This window comes from Lontra canadensis, unplaced genomic scaffold (genome assembly GCF_010015895.1).
Source record: "Lontra canadensis isolate GAN:19392208 unplaced genomic scaffold, GSC_riverotter_1.0 scaffold109, whole genome shotgun sequence".
NCBI lineage: Eukaryota > Metazoa > Chordata > Mammalia > Carnivora > Mustelidae > Lontra > Lontra canadensis.
Genome location: NW_022631103.1, coordinates 4,568,160 through 4,588,764, shown reverse-complemented (window position 1 = coordinate 4,588,764; position 20,605 = coordinate 4,568,160). Strand labels below are relative to the sequence as shown.

Sequence of the window (20,605 nt, the reverse complement as noted above, 5' to 3'; positions counted from 1 at the left end):
ATTGAAATTCCCACCAGTCAGAGTGAAGAGACTATCTGCCTCCACAAGCACTCACTAAAGACCCAGAAAGGTCACACCCTGGTAATTGGTCTAATCTAGCCCTAGAGGAAAAATAAATCTAGATCTGTCTCCTAACTCTCAAAGCTTTGGAAGGATCAAACCAATTCACCAAGTATCTTACCAGCCTGCAAGAACAAAGTCAAACATCCTTTAAGGAAAACACAAAATTCAGTGCTCAACAATGAAATTCATACTGTCTAGCACCCAATAAAAACTACTACACATGTGAAGAAACAAGAAAATGTGGATCATAAGGAGAAAACTCAGTCAATAGAAATGTGCGAAGAAATGAGAGATGAAAGAATAAGAAGACAATAATGTTAAAACTGCTAGTTCAAAATGTTCATGGATTTAAATGAAAACAGGAATATAAGAAGAGAAATGGAAGATTCTCTTTTTCTTAAAGAAAAAAATAGAGATGTCTCTAGATAAAAAAGGAAGACTCAACTGTTAGGCATCTACACGAAAGACCTAATATAAAGATAGATTAAAAGAATTAAAAAAAGATACACTAAAGCAAAAAATAATAAAATTTAATTTTAATTATTAATTTAATATATGACAAATTAGGACTTCAGAACAAAGATTGCTGGGGATAACAAAAGGCCATTGATAATGATAGATTCATTCATCAAGAAGACATTTAAAAATTAATGTATATAAACTTAACAACAGAGATTCAAATCATATGATTTAAAAGTTAGCAGAACTGAAAGGAGAAATCAACAAATCCATAATCATTATTAGAGATTTAAGGACTCCTCTTCCATAACTGATAGAATAATCAGCCAGAAAAATCAATAAAGATATAAAAGAGGCAATAGTACTATCATTACATTTAACATAATCCATCTGCAGAATACATGTTGTTTTCAGGTACACAAAGAACAGTACCCAGACAGACCATATGTTAGGTCATAAAATAAGTCTCAATAAAGGTAAAAGAATTTCTCAATATAGAGTTATGTTCTCAAACAAAAATTGAATTAAATTAGAAATAAATAAATACAAGAAAAGTACCTTAAAAATCCTCAAATATTTACAATTTGAAATACCTACTTCTAATCTACCTGTGGGTTGAAAGAAACCCCATGGGAAATGAATAATTTTGAACTGAAAGAAAACAGAAACACAGTATGTCAAAATGTGTGGGATGTGTAAGGCAATGTTTAATATTAGGAAAATAAAAGACAAAACTTATGATTTCATTTCCCACTTTAAGACACAAGAAATAAAAGAATATGTAAGTAGAGGAAAGGAAATAATACAGAGAGGAAATCTATGGAATAGAAAACAAAAGCTAGTTCTTAAAAAGAAACCAAATAAACTTGAAAAATGTCAAGCCAAACTTATCAAGAAAAAAAAAAGGCAAGACATAAATTGCCAACATCAGTAGAGAAAGAAGATATATCACTAAAGATCATAGTCATTAACATATATTATTAGCAAAATAGTTGAGAACAACTATATGTCAACAAATTGGATAACCTAAATGAAACACACAAATGCCCTACAAGACACAACAAAACTGACCAAAGAAGAAATGGAAAATCCCATCTGGTAGTTTCTTAGAAGGTTAAATATATACCTATATGATGGGACACAATCACATTCAGGAATTTACTCAAGAACAATGAGGTATATGTCCTTGCAATTATACCCAAAGTAGGTAAACACAGAAACGATTCCAAGATCCATCAGTAGGTGAACGGGTAGGCGAACTGTGGTGTATCAATGTACTGAAACACTACTCGGGGGGTGGTGGGGAGGAAAGAATTCCTAACACAGGCAACATGGATGAGTCTCAAAAACATGAGTGAGTGAAAAATGCCAGACAAAAAGAGTAACAAAGAATATATGTCTGATTCCATTTATATGGAACTCTAGAAATCTATAGTGACAGAAAGCAGATCCATGGACCAAGTGAGGAGTGGGGATTAACTGGGAAGACGCATATAAGTGCATGTTTTGGGTTAATGGAAATGTTCCACATCTACTTACAATGGTAGTTACATAGGAATATACATGTGTCAAAACTCAAACTGTACACAATAAAATGCACCCTTAGGTTAATTTATTTAAAAAGATTTAATTGATCTTAGTGTTAATTTTAAAATTACTGTTTGGATTAAGTGCTTCTACTACTTATTCTGCATACCTTTATTCTCCAGTTGTCACCAATATCCTCTTTAATTCGGCTTAACCAAGATTCATTGAACCAAGCTACATCACTGAAACAAAAATACAAATGGAAAACATTAAAATGTTTTTGTTACATAGAAACTACCAAATTAAATATTATGTTATAACAATATTTTATATCCTAAAGCCTCCCCTTAATAAGAATAATAAATATTATTTAAATGAATCCACTGAATTTTTAGTGATTCCTAAGGATTTCTTTTATAATTTCTCATAATAAATTACTTAATTCATTAACATTTTCAATTTAATAAACATTTACTAAGTATGTCATATTAGATACTCTGGTGGCAGGCAGATGTAAAAGTCCCAATCCTAGAGGGGGAAAAAAAGAAGAAAACTAACATTTTTAATGTGCCTACTCTGCATCAAGCACTGTGTTTGCTGTTTTTCCATAGTGCAACATTTCAATATCATAGTAAGTGGCAAAGGGTTGATTATGATTATCCTCAAACTTACTCTTCAGGGAACAAGATGAGAAAAGATAAGTGATTTTCCTAAAGTGATACTAGTACATGGCAAAGTCCAAAATAAATCTATTTGATTGTAATTGAGTAGAATAAGTGTAATGCGAAATCTACAAGGACAAATTTAGTTTTAAACTTGTAAAGCTGGGGCGCCTGGGTGGCTCAGTGGGTTAAAGCCTCTGCCTTCTGCTCAGGTCATGGTCCCAGGGTCCTGGGATCGAGCCCCGCATCGGGCTCTCTGCTTGACAGGGAGCCTGCTTCCTCCTCTCTCTCTGCCTATCTCCTCTGTCTGCTTGTAATCTCTGTCTGTCAAATAAATAAATAAAAATCTTTAAACTTGTAAAGCTAAGTCATATTAATATGGAATGGCAAGACAAAGAATTGCTAAATTGATTTCTTAGATTTTAAAGAATAACATTTGGCTATAGTGACCTGTGCTAATAGATCATACATACTCTAAACAAATATTTGGATGTTTGATCTGAGTAAGCAATTGAGCAAGATTAATATGAAGATGAATAATGACTCTTACGGAAACAGCTGTCAGAGTGAAAGAAAAAAAGAGCACAAAAACTATACTCAAAGGATAATGTGAGAAATGCTATAAGAGAATGTGAAAAATGCTGTGAGGGTTAAACAAACACTATAAACAGAGTAACAGTACTAGCCAAGGTCTTCAAAGTCTCATCTAAATTTTTACTTTACATATAAGTCAACAAAAGTGAGGGATGAAATTAAAGGATTCTTTTCCAATGCTTTAATTTGTAAAGCTGGAACTAGAACACAGTTCCTAGCCTTTCAGAAATCATTCTGCCTCAGATGCTCTAATACAGAGGACAGCACTTCCGATTGGGGTAACCAAAAATGTCTTCACCATTTCTAACTGATGTATGTGGAATCTGTACCCATTTTCTTTCGAGTGAATTAGCCTCTCCCAGATGCTAGTTCTACAATTACCATAATAATTTGGCTAGATGTATAAATGTTATATTTCTAACCAAGTATTTACCTAAAAAGTCTGATCCATTTAGTAATGAGTCAAAATGGTATCAAAGCAAATTCTTTCTTTTGACACCAGATAAGTAAAATAGGTAAGTAACCCAGTTGTGATGGTTACTTTTATGTATCAACTTGGCTAGGCCATTTTTTGTTCAAACATGCTTGGATGTGGCTATGAAAATATTTTTTAGATAAGATTATCATTCAAATCAGTGGACTTTAAATAAAACACATTACCCTCCATGATGTGGGTGGACCTCATCCAATCAGTTGAAGAAATAGAATAACCTCCCTCAAGAAGGAGTAAACGCTTGCAATAGATTGTCTGTGGACTCTAGTTAACAATATCAGCTCTTCTCTAAATCTCTGGCCTGCTGGCCTGACCTGTGAATTTTGAACTTGCCAGCCTCCACAATGATGTGAGCCAATTCCTAAATACAAACATCTCTCACCACTATGTATGTGTACACATCCTATTGTATATGTCCACGTTTTATTGATTCTATTTCTCTGGAGAACACTGACTACTAAACCAGTCTTCTAACTGACCTGAAAGATATCTTCATATATAATTCTTTAATTATCTCTAGAAAATGGATCTCAACACAACCTCTTCTAGCTTTCCTCCTTTTAGCTTATGTTTCTCTTTGTCTTTTTTTCTACTCCAAATCAACTCCAGCCCTGCATCTTAGTCTGCTCAAAATTCTGTAACAAAGCCCACAAACTAAGTGGCTTACACAACCAGAATTTATTTCCCACAGTTCTGGAAGCTAAAAGTTCAAGATTAAGATGCTAGCAAGGTAGGTTTCACTCTCAGGTCTCTTCTCTAGGCTTATAGGTGGCAGCCATCTCACAGACTGATCACATGACCTCTTCTTGGTATACTCACACGAGTGAGCTCTCTAATGTCTCTTCTATAAGGATCATAATCCTATCAGATCAGGGCCCCACTCTTGTGACCTTTAACCTTTATTATTTTTCAGAGGCCCCATCTCCAGTACAACTACAGTAGGGGTTAGGGCTTCAACACACACATTTGGAATGGATACAAACATTCAGTGTAAAATACACTGAAAAATGCTTTCTAACTTCCCCATAAAAATATATCTCCATGGGACGCCTGGGTGGCTCAGCGGGTTAAAGCCTCTGCCTTCGGCTCAGGTCATGATCCCAGGGTCCTGGGACAGAGACCTGCATCGGGATCTCTGCTCAGCGGGGAGCCTGCTTCCTCCTCTCTCTGCCTGCCTCTCTGCCTACTTGTGATCTCTGTCAAGTAAATAAAATAAAATCTTTAATAAATAAATAAATGAAATCTTAAAAAAAAAAATATATATATATATATATATCCTGCTTTCTTTTCTTATGAATGATTTGTCCTTAAACAATTGTAAAGGCAGCCAATCTCTCCCAGTATTAAACTTCATATGCAACCTCATAACTCTCTGGACATATCCTTCTTTTGCTTTTTTGTATTGCCACATCTACATGTCTTAACTAGACTCTTGGCCCTAACATTTAGCTCCTTTTCTCATATTTCCCAGAACTTCAGTGAAACTCAAGGGACACCCAATAAGGGGACATAAGACTGAGAAAGCAAAATATGGATAAACTGTTTTATAAAAAAAAAACTAAGAATCAATATAAAAATTATTTTTTAACTCCATGATGGTATTTGTCTTCAACACTTTAACCAACTACATACAGGCAGTAATTAACACCTGTGGGTTACTATACACAACATAGTTGTTTTGCTTCAACAGACACCCTGACACTTTGCTTCTTGAATAATCAAAAGGCTACTTGCTTAACACATCAGACTGTGATCTGTACAGATGCATGTGCATCTGGCCTTTTATGTATTAAGACCTCAAAGTAAAAATCTATCAGGAGAGGTTCAAGATACCAGATTTCAATGATTACAGCTGAATGCAAGCACTGGTGTTAGAGTCAGGCCAAAGCTACGCAAATCCAGGGATTCAGATAATTACCTTATTCTTTGACTTTAACCTCTGCTTCATGTATAGACTGAAGAATATCTGAGTACCTCACAGAACAGTAAGAACTAAATGAAATAACATCTGTATAGGGTATATAACAATGTTTTATAGTTTAATAAATACTCAGATGTTGGCTATCAGGATTTCTCATTTCAAATGCTCAAATATCTGCTGAATAAATGAATGAACTAACAAGTACATGGTACTTGAGGTCTCTAGGTTTCTATATTCTTGTCTCACTCTTTTTGCTCTAGCAAAAATGTCTAGTCAAAGGCAAAAGAAACAAGCAGAGAAGTTATCTATAGTTTAAAGTGGCCAAATTAAGCCTTTTAGGGGAAGTCACATGCTATAATATTTATAGTTCTAGTGGGTTGAATTGTGTCTCCAAAAAGATATGTTCATCTCCTACCCCCTGACACCTGTGAATGTGACCTTATTTGGAAATAGGGTCACTGCGGACATAATCAAATTAAGATGAGGTCAAACTAAATTAGGGGTAGGCCCTAATCCAATATGACTGGTGTCCTTCTAAGAAGAGGAGAGGACATACAGACAGAGAGGGAAGACAGACACATGGAGAAGAGACAAGAGATTACAGCTTTGCTGGGGCGGGGACACCCAGAAGCTGGAAGAAGGAATGATCCTCCTCTACAGGCTTTGGAGAGAAGATGGCCCAGCCAATATCTTGATTTAGGACTTCTAGCCTCCAGAATTATGAGAGAAGAAATTTTTGTTGTTTTAAGCCACCTACTCTGTGGCACTTTGTTATGCAAACCCTAGGAAACTAATGCAGTTGTAGTTACAGTTTTTCCTCATGTGCTTTTTAAAGATCTACATATATTTTAAAAAGAGATATACACAGATTATGTACTCAGACCAGAGATAATAATTAGGGACTTGTAGAACCCTAACGATAAGTCCATGATTCCCATGTCTAAGTTACACAGTTTGGGCACTGAATTTCTTTTTTTTAAAGATTTCTTTTTTGGGGGCAGTGAGCCAGCATGGGGGGAGGGGGTCAGAGGAGAGAGAGAGAGAATCTTAAACAGACTCCATGCTGAGTGCAGATGTTTATGTGGCACTAGATCTCATGGCCCTGAGATCAGGACCTGAGCCAAAATCAAGAGTCAGACACGTAACCAAATGTGCCACCTGGGTGTCCCGGGCATTGATTTTATGACCTTATTCTTTAGCATACCTGCCTCAGGTGAATAATAAAAGAATTACTCATTTAATCCTGCTACTTCCTTAGAAAGCAAAATTTCCCTTCTCATCTTCGGTAACAACTTTGATGTGATTTGATACGAGTCACAGTAGCAATCAATGCAGTACATAATAAACTGTAACATATACAAAGTGCTTGAAGTGTTCAAAGAAATATGGTAAAATGTGCCCTTTTAGCAGGAATATGAGAGACTGATCCAACTAGGAAAAAAATGTATGCTTCCAAGTTTCACTATCCAAATCCAGACTTCTGGAAAGGAACAAAACAAGAAAGGAACTGAAAAAGAAAAATAAATTTTAAATATTCCTTAAATGATAAGGAGGCTTAGACAGCTAAGTACATGCAAAAACAGCCAAACAAAGCAAAAAAAGAGGTTTCGATCAATTTTAGGCCAGTCTTATGTTTTATGAAAAAAGAGAGCTTTCTAATGGGTTGACTATTATATTATTTTTGGAGAGAAGTATTAGTAGACAATAAGAGACAAAAAAGAAAACAAAAAAAAAAGGAAAATCAGAGAGACAGAGGATCAGCAGTGACTGCAGAATCCACCAGATAGATTATGGAAAATGAGTTGGTGATAAAGGGTAGACTTTAAATTTGAATTGGCCCTACTCTACACATTAGGTACAGTGCTAAAGTATAGGGAGTCAAAGAGCCACTGTATCACATCTTGGCAAAAACAGGTCTCTTCCATTATGTTACAGTAGAAAAGCTATCAGAGCCACCACAACACATATAAATAAGAGCTTTGGATGGCACTGTTGAATCAAAGAATGCATACCAGCCTTACAGTCCATATCAACCACAATGTAGCTGCATCTACACCAAAACCCACAACACACTGCAATGAGAAAAGGCAAGGTGCACATTCTAACAACAAAAAACAATGAGGACTTTTCCCAAGTCAATATCCAGAATGCTTCCTTCTGACCAATGAAATCACTTTGAAACTAATCAGGGTATAAATAAAAAAAATGTTTAAGAACCATTTTTAAGAAAACAGGGGAGGAAGGCATATTTTAGAATGACTACCCAAAAAATGTTAACATGTTAAGTTTGTCTCTTAATGTGTTAATCTTGAGTTAACCAAAAAATCTGTCTATTTAAATTACATCATGTTGAAGATGCCAAGTAACTAGAATTTTGACATTTTAAGTTGTTTTTCTGAGGGTGAGAAATCCACCTACAGGGTTTTCAACCTCAATCACAACAAACCTTGACAAAACGATGGCAACAATTAAATAATCAATCTCTGGCTATAAAACAAGTGGCAGAGGTAGGATTCTCATCTCATTGAAGGATTATTATAAAAGTAAGCAAGTACAAAATCAATATGACTATCAATTAATAAATTGGCTCCATTTGTTCCTACAAGGTGTAGAGCTCCTATTGCAGATGTTATAATCGTAATCATAATCCTTGCACAACGTTTGGCAAAAATTGGGAAATAATGGACTTAAGAGCTTTTGATACTATATGATTATACCTAATGGGTCTAACCCAAACAGAATTATTAGTTAAGATTCCTCAATATTTGTGACTTCAACTTTCTTTTAAACCTCATTTTATTATTGGTAGAGTTATAGAAGATCTACTTTTAATTCAAGTATAGATTTTAAAATTTAGTATTTTCCAAATCCAGTCTTTATATTTCAATTATCTCTAAAATAATAATCTTCACACACTGATAGCTTCCAATAACAGTAATACAACTGGAAAAAAATGAAAACAATTATACCATTCATTTAAACTATTTTGCAGTTACTATAATGTGTGTCTGTGAACAGAACAAGTTTAAAATTAAAATCTCTTAAATAGATAAGAATTCTGTTTGCTCATTAAGTTAAGATGGACCTCTGTGAATAAGCAAGGAATCATCAGGTGGTAAACTTTTTTGTTCTCCAGATGCAATAGTGCTTTGGTACCATATGGCTGTCAGGACTTTGTAGGATACAGTTTCAGTGACTTTTAGAATGTGAGTCTAAGCTTTCTTCCTCGGTATTGGGTTTACAATTCTTTCAGAATCAGTCTAGACCACCACTTACATCTGATGAAGAACTTGTGCCATGGCAACTCCATTAGTCAGCTGTTTGACATCTTGACAAGGTGCGGCAGTATTGAATGTCTGCAGCTAAAATGACATAGAGCAAATTACTCCACTGCCTCTTTATACTTACAGGGTAGTGTTACCAACCCTCCCAAACATATATATACACATAAATGAACGTGACCGAGCTAAAAATTGTCCTGTTTTGTTTAAATTCTGATTGTGCCTAACAAATGAAACTATATTAATAAGTTTCTATGGCTATGTAATATTTTTATAAAAATAAACACTTAAAAAATGAATCACGATATAAAAAAATAAAATAAAATAAACACTTAACAATTCATAAAATAATCATACCTAAAATACTTAAATACATTGATGCAGTGTATGAAATATTCCAGAATTTCTGAAAGCTGCATGTAATGCTCTTAAGAAAGACAGCACTGTGTTCATTTTTAGGAGAATAACATCAAAAAGAGCTTTAGGAAAACTTATTATTTCAAATTAAAACTTCACTCACATCATGTGGTAGGACAACAAAGGCTAGAAATGTCAAGTCTAAAACTACTTAATTGATCACTGAGCTGTGAAATAAGGCAGGGCCTTATTAGCCTGCCATCCAACAATTAGTCTCAGGACATGAACGGTCCAGAGCCCACCCATCACATCAAGTTGTTTCTATCCACTTTGGCTTTAGATACTACTCTTTTCAAATCTCTGTCAAACATTCATGTACATGCTAAAAAGAGAAGTGGGTGTGCCTGGGTGGCACAGTTGGTTACGTGTGTGACTCTTGGTTTTGGTTCAGGTCGTGATCTCTGGGTCCTGAGATCAAGCCCTGTATCAGGCTCCACACTCAGTGCGGTATCTGCTTATGACTCTCTCTCCCTCTCCTTCTGCCCTTCCCCTGTCAAATAAATAAATCTTTGAAGAGAGTGAGAGAGAGAGAAAGCAATAAGCAAATACAAGACAGAAGAATTTTTCTAATAAGCAAATACAAGACAGAAGAATTTCTGAAAAGCAAATTACAACAGAACTACAATGGCTCATATACTTCCTAGAAATCTCACCTGAACCCATAATGATCTTAAATTAAATACATTAGGACTCTCTTTTCCTATACAATTCATCTCCTTTATTATTCAATCATTATTCTTTAGTTCACCACTTAACTATCTTAATCTGATACAATTCTCTCCCCATGATTCACATTTAGTGATTGTTTGAGATTCTATAAATTTATCTACATTATCCCAATATAACATGAAAGGATGACACAGACAAATAAATCTAGACACAGTCACTTTCAAAGTATACACACAAAGATAGTTTACTGAGCTCCTACTCTCATGGGCATTGTAATATATGATGGGGTTACAAAGGAAAATCACCAGTTTTCTACCCTCAAGCAGTTTCAGTCAGGAGTTAAGGAGAGGAGAAAAAGACATAAATTATTTCTAGAAAATGCCATTCCCAGTCCCATGACACAGTATGCACAAATTGTTCTGAAATAGATGGGGGTTAACTAATTTAATTAGGGCTGTATTTAAGAAAGACTTCTTAGGGATGATGCCTGAACAGAAGGTCTTGAGTAAAGAAAGAGCCAAGACAAGGAAGCTTCAGGAAATAGAAACATTGTAAGAGTGCAAATACATGAAAAGAAATGGTATTTTTGGCAACATACAGTTTGTTATTACTGGATTTCCAGTGCAAAGAGGAAAGAGAAGGGGTGACAACCAAGGAGCGGTAAGAAAACAGACATGGGTCAGGACTCCAGAGGGCTATGACAAGCCTGGACTTACCCTTGATGGTATCATCCTTATAATAGGAAAGAGAATAGTTTCTACCTCAAAAGATGGTGGTGAGAATTAAACGAGTTAGCAAACAAAGCAAACTTAGATCAGCACCTGGCACACGGTGCAAGCTCAACAGCTGTTAGCGATTAACTATGATTCAGGGTTTCTCAAAGTTTGGAGTCGAAGAACAATCGTATGAGAATCCCTAGACATATTAAGTCAGAAAATCCCTAAGCGATTCTTGTGCACGCGGGTTTTTTAGAACCGTCACTCTGGGTGATGACGAATCACTAGAGTAGTAAGGAAGAAAGTGACACCTTTAGCGTATTTTGAATAGCAGCAATAGAAACACAGAGAAAGGAAGGGAGTAATTTTACACCTGAGTCTGACAGAAGGTTCCTGCAATGGTCTTGTTGATAAAAGGGACGGCTTAAGAGATAATTAAGGTAATGCTAACTAAAAGGACAGAATGAATTGATGGAATTTAAAATATAAAATAACCAGGATTTTGTAATGAAATGGATGTACAGGGAAGAAAAACCCCAGGGGATCTTTAAAAAGAAGACAATCACTTATTTTCAGGTAAGCTGTGGCTCCTACTTTCCAACCCTTCCAACTGACACTTTGCTTCACTGACTTTTTACAAAATGGATATAAGTTATCTAAAAAGGATGATTTTAGAAGCACAGAATATTAAGAAAAGAAGTAAAGAAATATGTAAAAGTATACATATACTAAGTAGTTGTCTTGTTGCCCAACATGTCAATTAAGATTAATTTTTCCTCCCTACAAACACAGAAATCAAAGTGTCTCTTGAAAGTTCTTTAACTAGTTGCAAAGTAAACTAGATAACATAGATTATGAATTATTTGGCCAAATATAAAGGCTTTATAACTAAGAAGAGTGAATAAATTAAAAAGTTTGGTATGGGTAAGGAAGCCAAAACAGAGGGCAAAGGAAAAACATCTCCTTTTCACAATATTCTTTGTAGAAGTGAAGAAACCAAAGTCTTTTTAATGAGTGGCCCAAAAGGGACAGAGCTTCCTCAGTAACCACAGTGTTCTGGCAAATAACCATCTTAGTTTCTTTATCTATAAATAAAGCAAATAATCAGAACTGTGGAAATGTTGTTCCTGAATTGCTTCAATGTAAATGTCACCAAAATCAAGGGGAAAGGGGGGATTTTCACAACTGATAGCCAATGAAAACTGAACTTTGGGTCAGCTCTATTCTCATATTCTCTTCCTCTACATGCTCATTTCAGAAAGAAGATTATTGTTTTGAGTTTCATGGTTTTCATAAAAATGATTCTGCCTTCAATATTTTTTGTTAAACTGGGCATATATTTGGCACGAGTTTTTCCTTCACCTGCCTGTCAAAGTCAAAGAAAACAAAAACTAAGAAAACCATTAAAACAAATATGGTTCAACTCTAATTTTATTGGTGAAATCAAAGTCCAAAAATTTTAAATTTCCAAAAGTCACCGAGCTGAGAGGCAGAATTAAATTTTTCTTCATATGAATACTTAAAACTCTCATATACTCCCTTTACCTTGTAAACGGTGCCCAAATTTATCCTTCAGCCCTAAAGTTTTTGCTAAGTAGCAGTATAACATTTTTAAGAAAATTATTTTAAGATGAGTTCCAAATTATAAAATATAACTTAATTGCCAAAAGAAGCACCTCTTTCCTAATCAGCTTTTCTTTATGACTTCTCAAATTGTTAATGTTGATTGTACTGTCCCAGAACACTGTCTGGTGCTGAAAGAACACAGTCCACTACCAATTCTCTTCTCATCTCCATGATTTAGCCCCATCATAACTTTTTAATCTTTTATCTCCTACTAGTTCCCCTCAACATGTAACATTACTCAGTATGGCAGGGAACACATTAAGAGATGAGAGGTATCATGACAAGATGTGTCTTCCACTACCTCTTTTGATCTACTGCCAAAGGAGACCATTTACATTACTGCCAGGGGTTCTTCCCTATGTTTAGAAATTCATTTCCCCTGATTTCTACTGAAATTTCTACTGCTGAAATCTATCAATCCTCTATAACAGTTAGAAGTTCACCGCAGGTATCTACAGGAACCTACTTAATGGTGAAATACTAGTCTCTGAGGTCAGGACCAAGACCAGGATATTGACTATCACCACTTTGATTCAATGTTGTATTGGAGATTCCAGCCAGTTCTTGTTCCTGGGGATGGAGCAGAAAACCAGTCATACAAGGGCTCTGACCCCAAGGAGCAAATAGGAGGACTTCAGAAACTGTTAAATACTATAGACACAAAGTAAGTGGGTAACAGGTTACAAAGGGATAGGAGCGGTGGGAAGCGGGGGGAGGCAGGTCAATCACTGTTAACTGATTAGGAAAGATGACAACAGATCCAAGAACCAAATGGTGAAAAGAAGCCAGCCATTAGAAGAACTAGAAAGAGAATATTCTAGGCAGAGGAAAGAAAAGTTAAGAAAGGCCTGATGTATTAAAAACCGCTTAACTTCCTCAAGAAATAGAAAGTGCACAGCATAGTAGGCATGGCAAGTGTGGCATCAGGAGAGTCTGGAAAACTTGGGGAAGTGAAGTGACATCAACAATGCAGTGACTGGCAAAGACAAAATAAGATACCAAAGGTCACTGGGAATCATCTGGACAGGTAAAGAGAAGCCAAAAGACAAAAGAAACTAAGGCAGAATATCATTTCACAATGGAAGCATCAAGTAAGATAAGGATAATATATCGTAGTTTGTCAAATCCAGGAGGTGAAGGCCTTAGAAAAAAGAAACTCAAGTGCAGTGGGTTGAGGAGTGAATGACAGTTCAAGAAGTATAAAGGATGAGTATTAAAAAACTCAAATAATTTGACTGCACAGGAAAGAGGAAATACAGTGTGGTTTTTAAAAGGGAGTGATGGCTCTTTGTTCTTTCTCTTTAAGATAAGGAAGATTTGAGTAAGCTTACATGTAGAGAGGAAGGAACCAAAGGAGAGGAAGACGTTGTAAATACAGAAAGAGAATAAATGATAGAGCAACATTTTAGAACAGGTATAAGGGACGGGATCTAGAGCTAGAGCCAAAGATAAGGAGGTCATTTTCCTGAGAGGAGAAAAGTTGGGGGCTCAAACAGGGTACTGATAAAAGTGTGCAAAGAGAAACATGAGGGGGAACCGTGTGGTTGTTCTTAGTCTTTATATGGCTGGGCATGCTTATGCGAACAGGAAGACTTCGCTGTAACAGCATTTGTAAAGGCAACAATGCTGCACAATAATTCCACTTTCTCTGCAGTGTTTCAGCAGCCTGAGAACTGGAGAAGCAACTAACCTGTTACACTCTGTCAATCTATACCAGTTCTGTAGTTTTGAAGGAATACTGCCTCTCACTGTAAAAGTACACAGCTCTACCACTCCAGCAAAAAAAAAAAAAAAAGAAAAAAGAAAAAAAAAAAGAAATTTCTTTGATTATTCTAAATATGTCTTCCTTAGTGCCCTGACCAAAGTAGGAACTCAGTAAATACTAGTTCAAAGAATAGAAACAGTCACATAACATTTTAAAATACTGTGATACAATTCAAGAAAATCCTATACTTCTCCACCACCTCATATAAGTCAATGACATCATAAAGACTAAGTTTACTATTTAACTCAGATGTTTGAAGCAATAAAGTAACAGATTTGGATACACCCTTTAGCCAAAAACACCTCATTAAAAGTAATGTTGCCTTATTTCATGACAGTTTTAAAATACAGCATCTAAATCCCAATACTTATTTTAAATGAAAATACAGATGAACAGTTAGCTAATTGCTTTTAACTCAGAAACTCTATATACTTGTATTCCACTTATAACAAAAGCTATTTACCTCTACACTGTTTTAAATTACGGTTATTTCCAGTAGACTTCATACAGGGCGAGAAATCTTCTCTGATTTCTCTCATTCTTGTGAATTACTCAAATTAGGAGATTGCTAGGGAATCTCATCAACCAATTACTACCTCCTGATCCAGTCTGTATACATCCCATTGTGTACATACTCCTCTATACACAAGTAAACAACAAGTTTGGGGATGGGCACCATCAAAAGCACCTTGCGGACACACCATTAAGTATCAACCTTGCCGGATAAGGTTTATAAACTACACCCAAATGCCAGCTCTCTTGATGGCTGAGCACCTCCAAAAGGTGAGACATCATTTTACTGAGGGGAACACTGGAGACAGATTCTGCCTGTCCAAACCTAAAACAAATTAATTAGAAATACTAAACATGCACAGGGGCGCCTGGTTGGCTCAGTGGGTTAAGTGTCAAGGTCTTCATCTCAGGTTTGTAAGTTCAAGCCTTCCTGGGCGCAGAGTTTACTTAAAACACACACACACACACACACACACACACACACACCAACTGTAAACACGCACAAAGTGCAAACGAAAATGCCAAGTCTCTTTCTTTAAGAAAATGCTGTCCACTCAAGGGGACAGCAGCAAGAAAAGGGGAATATAAGCCCCCACCCCAACATATCTTTTTCTGCACACAGGAAATATGTGCAAATATCCCTTCTAAATGCCTTCTACAAAATCAGATGTCCTGGGATCCTGGAGGAGCTCTTAAGATTTAGGAACCAAAACCATCTCTTGGCCACCTGCGTCCCAGCAGAGCAAAGTGGTTCCGGTGGGAGGGAAGTTTCGGAGGGGGCCTTCGCTCCCGAGTGGCACAAAGATCCGTATAGGAAGGCTGTTCAGCAGACAGAAGGCAAGAGAGTCGGTGGCTCAGAGGGAGAAAATAGGGCGGCAAGGAGTAAAGGGGATGGACACTAGGCTCCAGCCACAGCTGTCAGAAGCACGATCAGGGGAGTAAGAGGAGCGTTCTCCGTCCCTACCTCCAGAGCTCCCTCTACCCCTCCCTCGTCTCCCACAAACACACACACACTCTCGAACAGACACACACACCTGCCTCGCGACCCGCAGGTGGCACTCTCGCGGTCAAGGGCGACGGGAGACACGGAGGGCAATGAGCCGAGTCCGCGGCGCAGGTGGCGCGATTCACTCCTCAGGCTCACCTGCGGAGAGCCGGGGGTCCCGGGCAACTCGCCTGGGCCCCTGGGCCCCTGGGCCCCCTCGACCCCTCGACCTCTCGTACTCACCCAGATGATAAGGCTGTCGCACAGCGGCAGCTCGGACTGCGAAAGCGGCTGCGTCTCTTCCATGGCCGGGGCCGCCGTCGACTACGCCGCTGACACCGACACCTCCCTCCTCCCCGCGCTCCGCCAGGAGCCGGCGTCGACGACCTGCGCGCCGGCCGGGAAAGCTCGGTAGCCAGGCCCAGCGCCGGCGCGGCTCACGCGCGGAACCTCGCGCTGCCGACGTCGCCGGCGTAACCCCCTCCTCAGCACCGCCACCGCCCCCGTCCCCGCTCCGCCCAGCTCCGCGGCTCGCCCCCTCCCCGGTCTGGCCAGACTGCGCGGCTCTGCACCTGAGCCCCGCCCCCTTCCGCCCCTCCCTGCCCCGCCCCCCCTCTCCTCCCCTCCCTCCCCTCCCTCCGCTCCCTCTCCTCCCCCACCTCCCGCCCACTCCCGCACACCTCTCCCCGCCGCACTGAGTGACCAGAGCGCGCACCAGTCACAAAGAAAGTAGGTGCCCGAGAGGGGCGTGCGGGGCGGGAGGGGGCGGGAAGAGCGGGGATAGGTTGCGCAGGAGGGATTGCTGATTGGACGCACCCTCTTGGCTTTGACCAATCAATGTGAGACAAGACAGCCTCCGGGAGGGAGCGCGAGAGGGTGGGAAGGGGTTTGTGACCTGGCAGGTGCGGTGTAGACGGGGGCGGGGAGCGCGCGTGCGCAGGGAGCGTTGTAGAGGCTGAAGCTCGCGCAGCCCCAAGGGCGAAGAGGCAGGGGGGCTCCAAGCGCAAGCAGGGCGGGCTCAGGCATCTTCGCGCCTCCTTTCTCGAGGTAGGGCAGCTCCTGACTACACCTGAGGAGACCCACGCTCTGCTGCCATGATGTCTTCAGAAGTAGATCCTACCCAAGAATAAAAACCACTCGCGATAGGGAGAGCTGATTATCTCCTGGGCGTTCGTTGGCAAAGGACCTTTTAATTTGCAGACGGGAAAGAAATGTGTTTGCTAAGGAGGGAAAACTACCATAAAGCTGTTTAAATAAGCTCTCACGAGATCACAAGCCACGGTTAATTTTATTTTAAATGGGGTAAAAGGGAGGACCATTTTCAGGTAGGAAAATGGAAAATGAAATCATCTTTTTCAAAAAACATGAAATATTTTTTTCCATGGCGGTTTTGAAAACCTGTCTTTTTTTGAGAAGGGGGGGGTGACTTAAAGTTGGAAGCTCTCCAAGGTACTGATGTATGGCTTAGGCAGTTGAAATGGGTTGGGATATTCTTAATCTTGCTGTTGATTTCCATCACTTCACTCATTCATAAACTCATCAATTCATGCGCTGTGTAAAAATGCAGCTGGCTCAGTTATATTGCCGCGTCTTTATATTTAGACATTTAAAGTTTAAAACTGATGGATGACTGCAATTAAAAGCCATCAAATGTAAATCAGTCTCATTCTAAAAATAGAGTCCTTGCATTTGCTATCAAGTCTCTTAACATTATTCCAGAACTTTCTTACCCCATGTGGAATCATTTTATATTTCTGTACACTAGCAACATCAGTAAAGTAATTTAATGAAGAGGAAAAGATCTAGGAATTGAAGACCTGGTCTTAGTCGTGACTTTACTCCCCACTGCTTTGTGCTGTGGAACCCAAGGTCTACATTTCTACAGTGATGCTAATGACACTAACCTTCCCGGTCTCCCTCACAGGGACAAAACTGATACTGGATGTGAAAGAGTTTTATGAATTGAATAGTCTTTGGAAATATGAGTTACTTCAATCATATATGCTTATCATTAAGAGTCACAAGTGAATTACTAGGTATATTTAAGAAGAGTAACTGGGGGGCAAATGAGTCATCCTTCTAAGCTCTGTAGAAGCAGAGAATAGATCCTCAGGGAAGGATGTTCAGTTGTCTTCATGATACTGGATCTAATAGAAAAATATGTGAAGGACATTATCAGTGAATTTAAAGAAGAAATACAAATAATTCAAGCAAATATGAAAAGGTTAGAAAAATGCAAAACATGAATCATTGAAATAAAACAATGAAAAAAATAATGTTCAGAAGAGTGAAGCACACTTTCTTTCATATAAAGCTGGAACAAATATTTTAGAATAATTTTTCTAATTTTCTACAGTATTTATCAAGAAACTTTAAAATATCCATGCTATTTAAACCCATGATTCTATAATTCCACTTCTGGTCATAAATTCTATTGAAATAATCAGAAATGTAGTCAGAGGTTATGAACAATGTTATCTATTGCAATTCTATATATGCTGATCAATGTACATACAATAAGCCAGAAAGGTTAACAACATTATAGCCAATTTATAAGATACAATATTTGGCAACTAATAAAAATAATGCTTTGGAGAATATTTAATATAAGTTCATCATGATATATAACATTAAATTGAAAATTCATGTATTAAAAGTATGAGCCATATGATCTCAAAATTTTATTTAATACGTGCACTGTAAGATGACAAAGGAATGTTCCTTAAATGACTGTCATTTTTATCTATGGATAAAGGGATTATTTTCTATAATCTGTATTTTTCACCCTGCAATTAGTTTGTATTACTTTATAATCAGAGAAATATATATATTTTAAAAGTGCCTAATACAAAATAGTCTGTCATTTTCCAACTGTTGACATTCATTTCCAAAAGTTGGCATCTATATTTGGAGCACTGAATGAAACTGATTTTTAAACACTAGTTGTGGGGTTTTAAATTGGAATAATCTTTTGAAAAATTTTTGACAATATATATCAAGAATCTTTAAAATCCTCAAAGCGTTTAAACCAATAGTTTCCACTTCCAGAATCTATTCTAAGAAAATAATCAGATGCAAACAAAATTGTTGATTGCAGTGCTAGTTATCAAAGTAAAAAAAGAAACAGCCATTAAATGTCTGAAAGAAGAGTGATTAAATACATTATGGTATATCCATACAATGAAATATATTGTAGCTATTAAAATATTTTGAAAGAAGTTTAATTGCTCAGGAAAAGGCTTAAAGAATACTACTAAAAGAAATAATTGATGATATAAATCTGTTTATACAGTATGGCTCTCTCCCTCTGTTATATATATACTGTATGTGTATGGATCCCTATTTTTGTATCCATGTGAGTGTATATATACACACTGAGAGAGAAAGAGTAGAGAGACTAAACAAACCAAAATGTTAATAGTAATTTTGATGATATCAGGGTATTGAAATAATTCGTAAGTTTTACCTTCTTTATACTTTACAGTAATTTAAAATGTTTCTTTGGTGATTTTATTATCAGACAAAAACCTGTAGGATGAAAATGATTAAATTTTTAATATGGCTAGAACTTAATATGGAAGAATACATAGAAGACTATACACACACACATCTGTGTATCTGTACAGAAAGAGATTGAAAAGAGAGTTGGTTAGAATTAAGCACAAACTTTAGTGTTATGGAGACCTGATGATTTCTTATTGCCTGGGTGATCTTGAGCAAGTCAGTTCATTTCAGTAAGTTTCAGTTTGTCTCTGCAAAATAGAATAATACTTGTATATTTCTATGTATTCCTACATTAGTTATGGATTTTTTGGTGGGAAGTGGGAGAAATCAAACTTGGGCAACTTTATAAAGAACAATGTTTTTGCAAGGATATGAGAAATCTTACAGATTCAGAGGAGCATCTGAAGAAACCAGCATGGGATAGAGCAGGTCCCAAAGCTGCTCATCAGAGGCAGGTAACAAATCTATGGAAGTCTTCTCAGGAGAACACCACCTAGATGAACATGAGCAAATGGTTGCTAAGTTTTTCTCAGTCGTCTATTCAAGATTCAAGTTCCAGAGAAGGTGTCCAATTGGACTGTCATAGGATATGTGTTCAGCCCTTTGCCATACACAGAGCAGGTCCCCAGATACTTCTGCAGGACTAGTACCAAGGTGAAATTACAGGGTGGTTGATGGAGGGTGAGGGAGATGGATGCCTGCAGGCAAAAATAAAAACAATTCTCTCATAATTTCACATGGTGGTTGTGAAGATCAAATGCATATATAAAATGCTTAACAGAACATAACTGCTCAGTACATTTTAGCTGTTATGTACACTGTGTATAGGTCTTGGGGTGTGTGTGTGCATGCTTATGTTTCCACTCATTTTTTAAAACAAAGTAAATATATTAGAATATTAGCTGTGGTTATTCATGGTGACTATTTTTATTTTCCAATTTCATCAAAGTTAACAAATATCACCTCTAATTAAAATAAGACAAATAAAAGATAAGCAAGATTTAATTAAAATTAAAAAAATATATTGTCTTAGAGAAATATTGGGTCAGGCAGGATGAGATTTTAAACTCTAAATTGGGCTAGAAGTGGATGGAGAAATGCTAAAAGAGAATCCCTGATTAGGTATCTCCAATAGAACTGAAATAGGCTCCACTTGTAACAAGGAAATCTGTACTTTGCACCTACAAGTGATGGTGAGAAGAGATGGAGACATCAAAGGTTTTCCCTACTGATATCTAGATGCCCTGAATGGCTGAGAGTGGACCTCAGTTAGAGGAAAACTCTGGCCTGGACAGCCATTGATCTAGATATTCAGACACACCACACACTCCAGCAGAGTAACCAGCTGCAGACATTCCAAGTGGACCTCATCAACAAAGCACTGATTCCTGAAGCAAACTATTGGGCCCC

General features: G+C 37.5%; 1 protein-coding gene and 1 long non-coding RNA gene across 2 annotated transcripts in view; both read right to left on the bottom strand.

The window, feature by feature from the left end:
- The window catches only part of HOOK1 (hook microtubule tethering protein 1), a 50,872-nt gene extending 34,360 nt beyond the window's left edge, over positions 1-16,512 (bottom strand). Inside the window, exons 1-4 of the mRNA XM_032839774.1 lie at positions 16,372-16,512; positions 15,935-16,078; positions 8,996-9,081; positions 2,219-2,291 (exon numbers count right to left, since the gene is read on the bottom strand). Coding sequence (XP_032695665.1) covers positions 2,219-2,291; positions 8,996-9,081; positions 15,935-15,997 — 222 coding nt within the window. The 5' untranslated portion in view covers positions 15,998-16,078; positions 16,372-16,512. The remainder of the gene's footprint in view (positions 1-2,218; positions 2,292-8,995; positions 9,082-15,934; positions 16,079-16,371) is intronic.
- A 584-nt stretch (positions 16,513-17,096) lies between these two features.
- LOC116856397 lies at positions 17,097-20,035 on the bottom strand. The gene is made up of 3 exons (XR_004380576.1): positions 19,359-20,035; positions 19,158-19,219; positions 17,097-17,838 (listed from the first exon to the last, which is right to left on the bottom strand). It is a non-coding gene; the product is annotated as an uncharacterized LOC116856397 (long non-coding RNA).
- Positions 20,036-20,605: the final 570 nt, after the last annotated feature.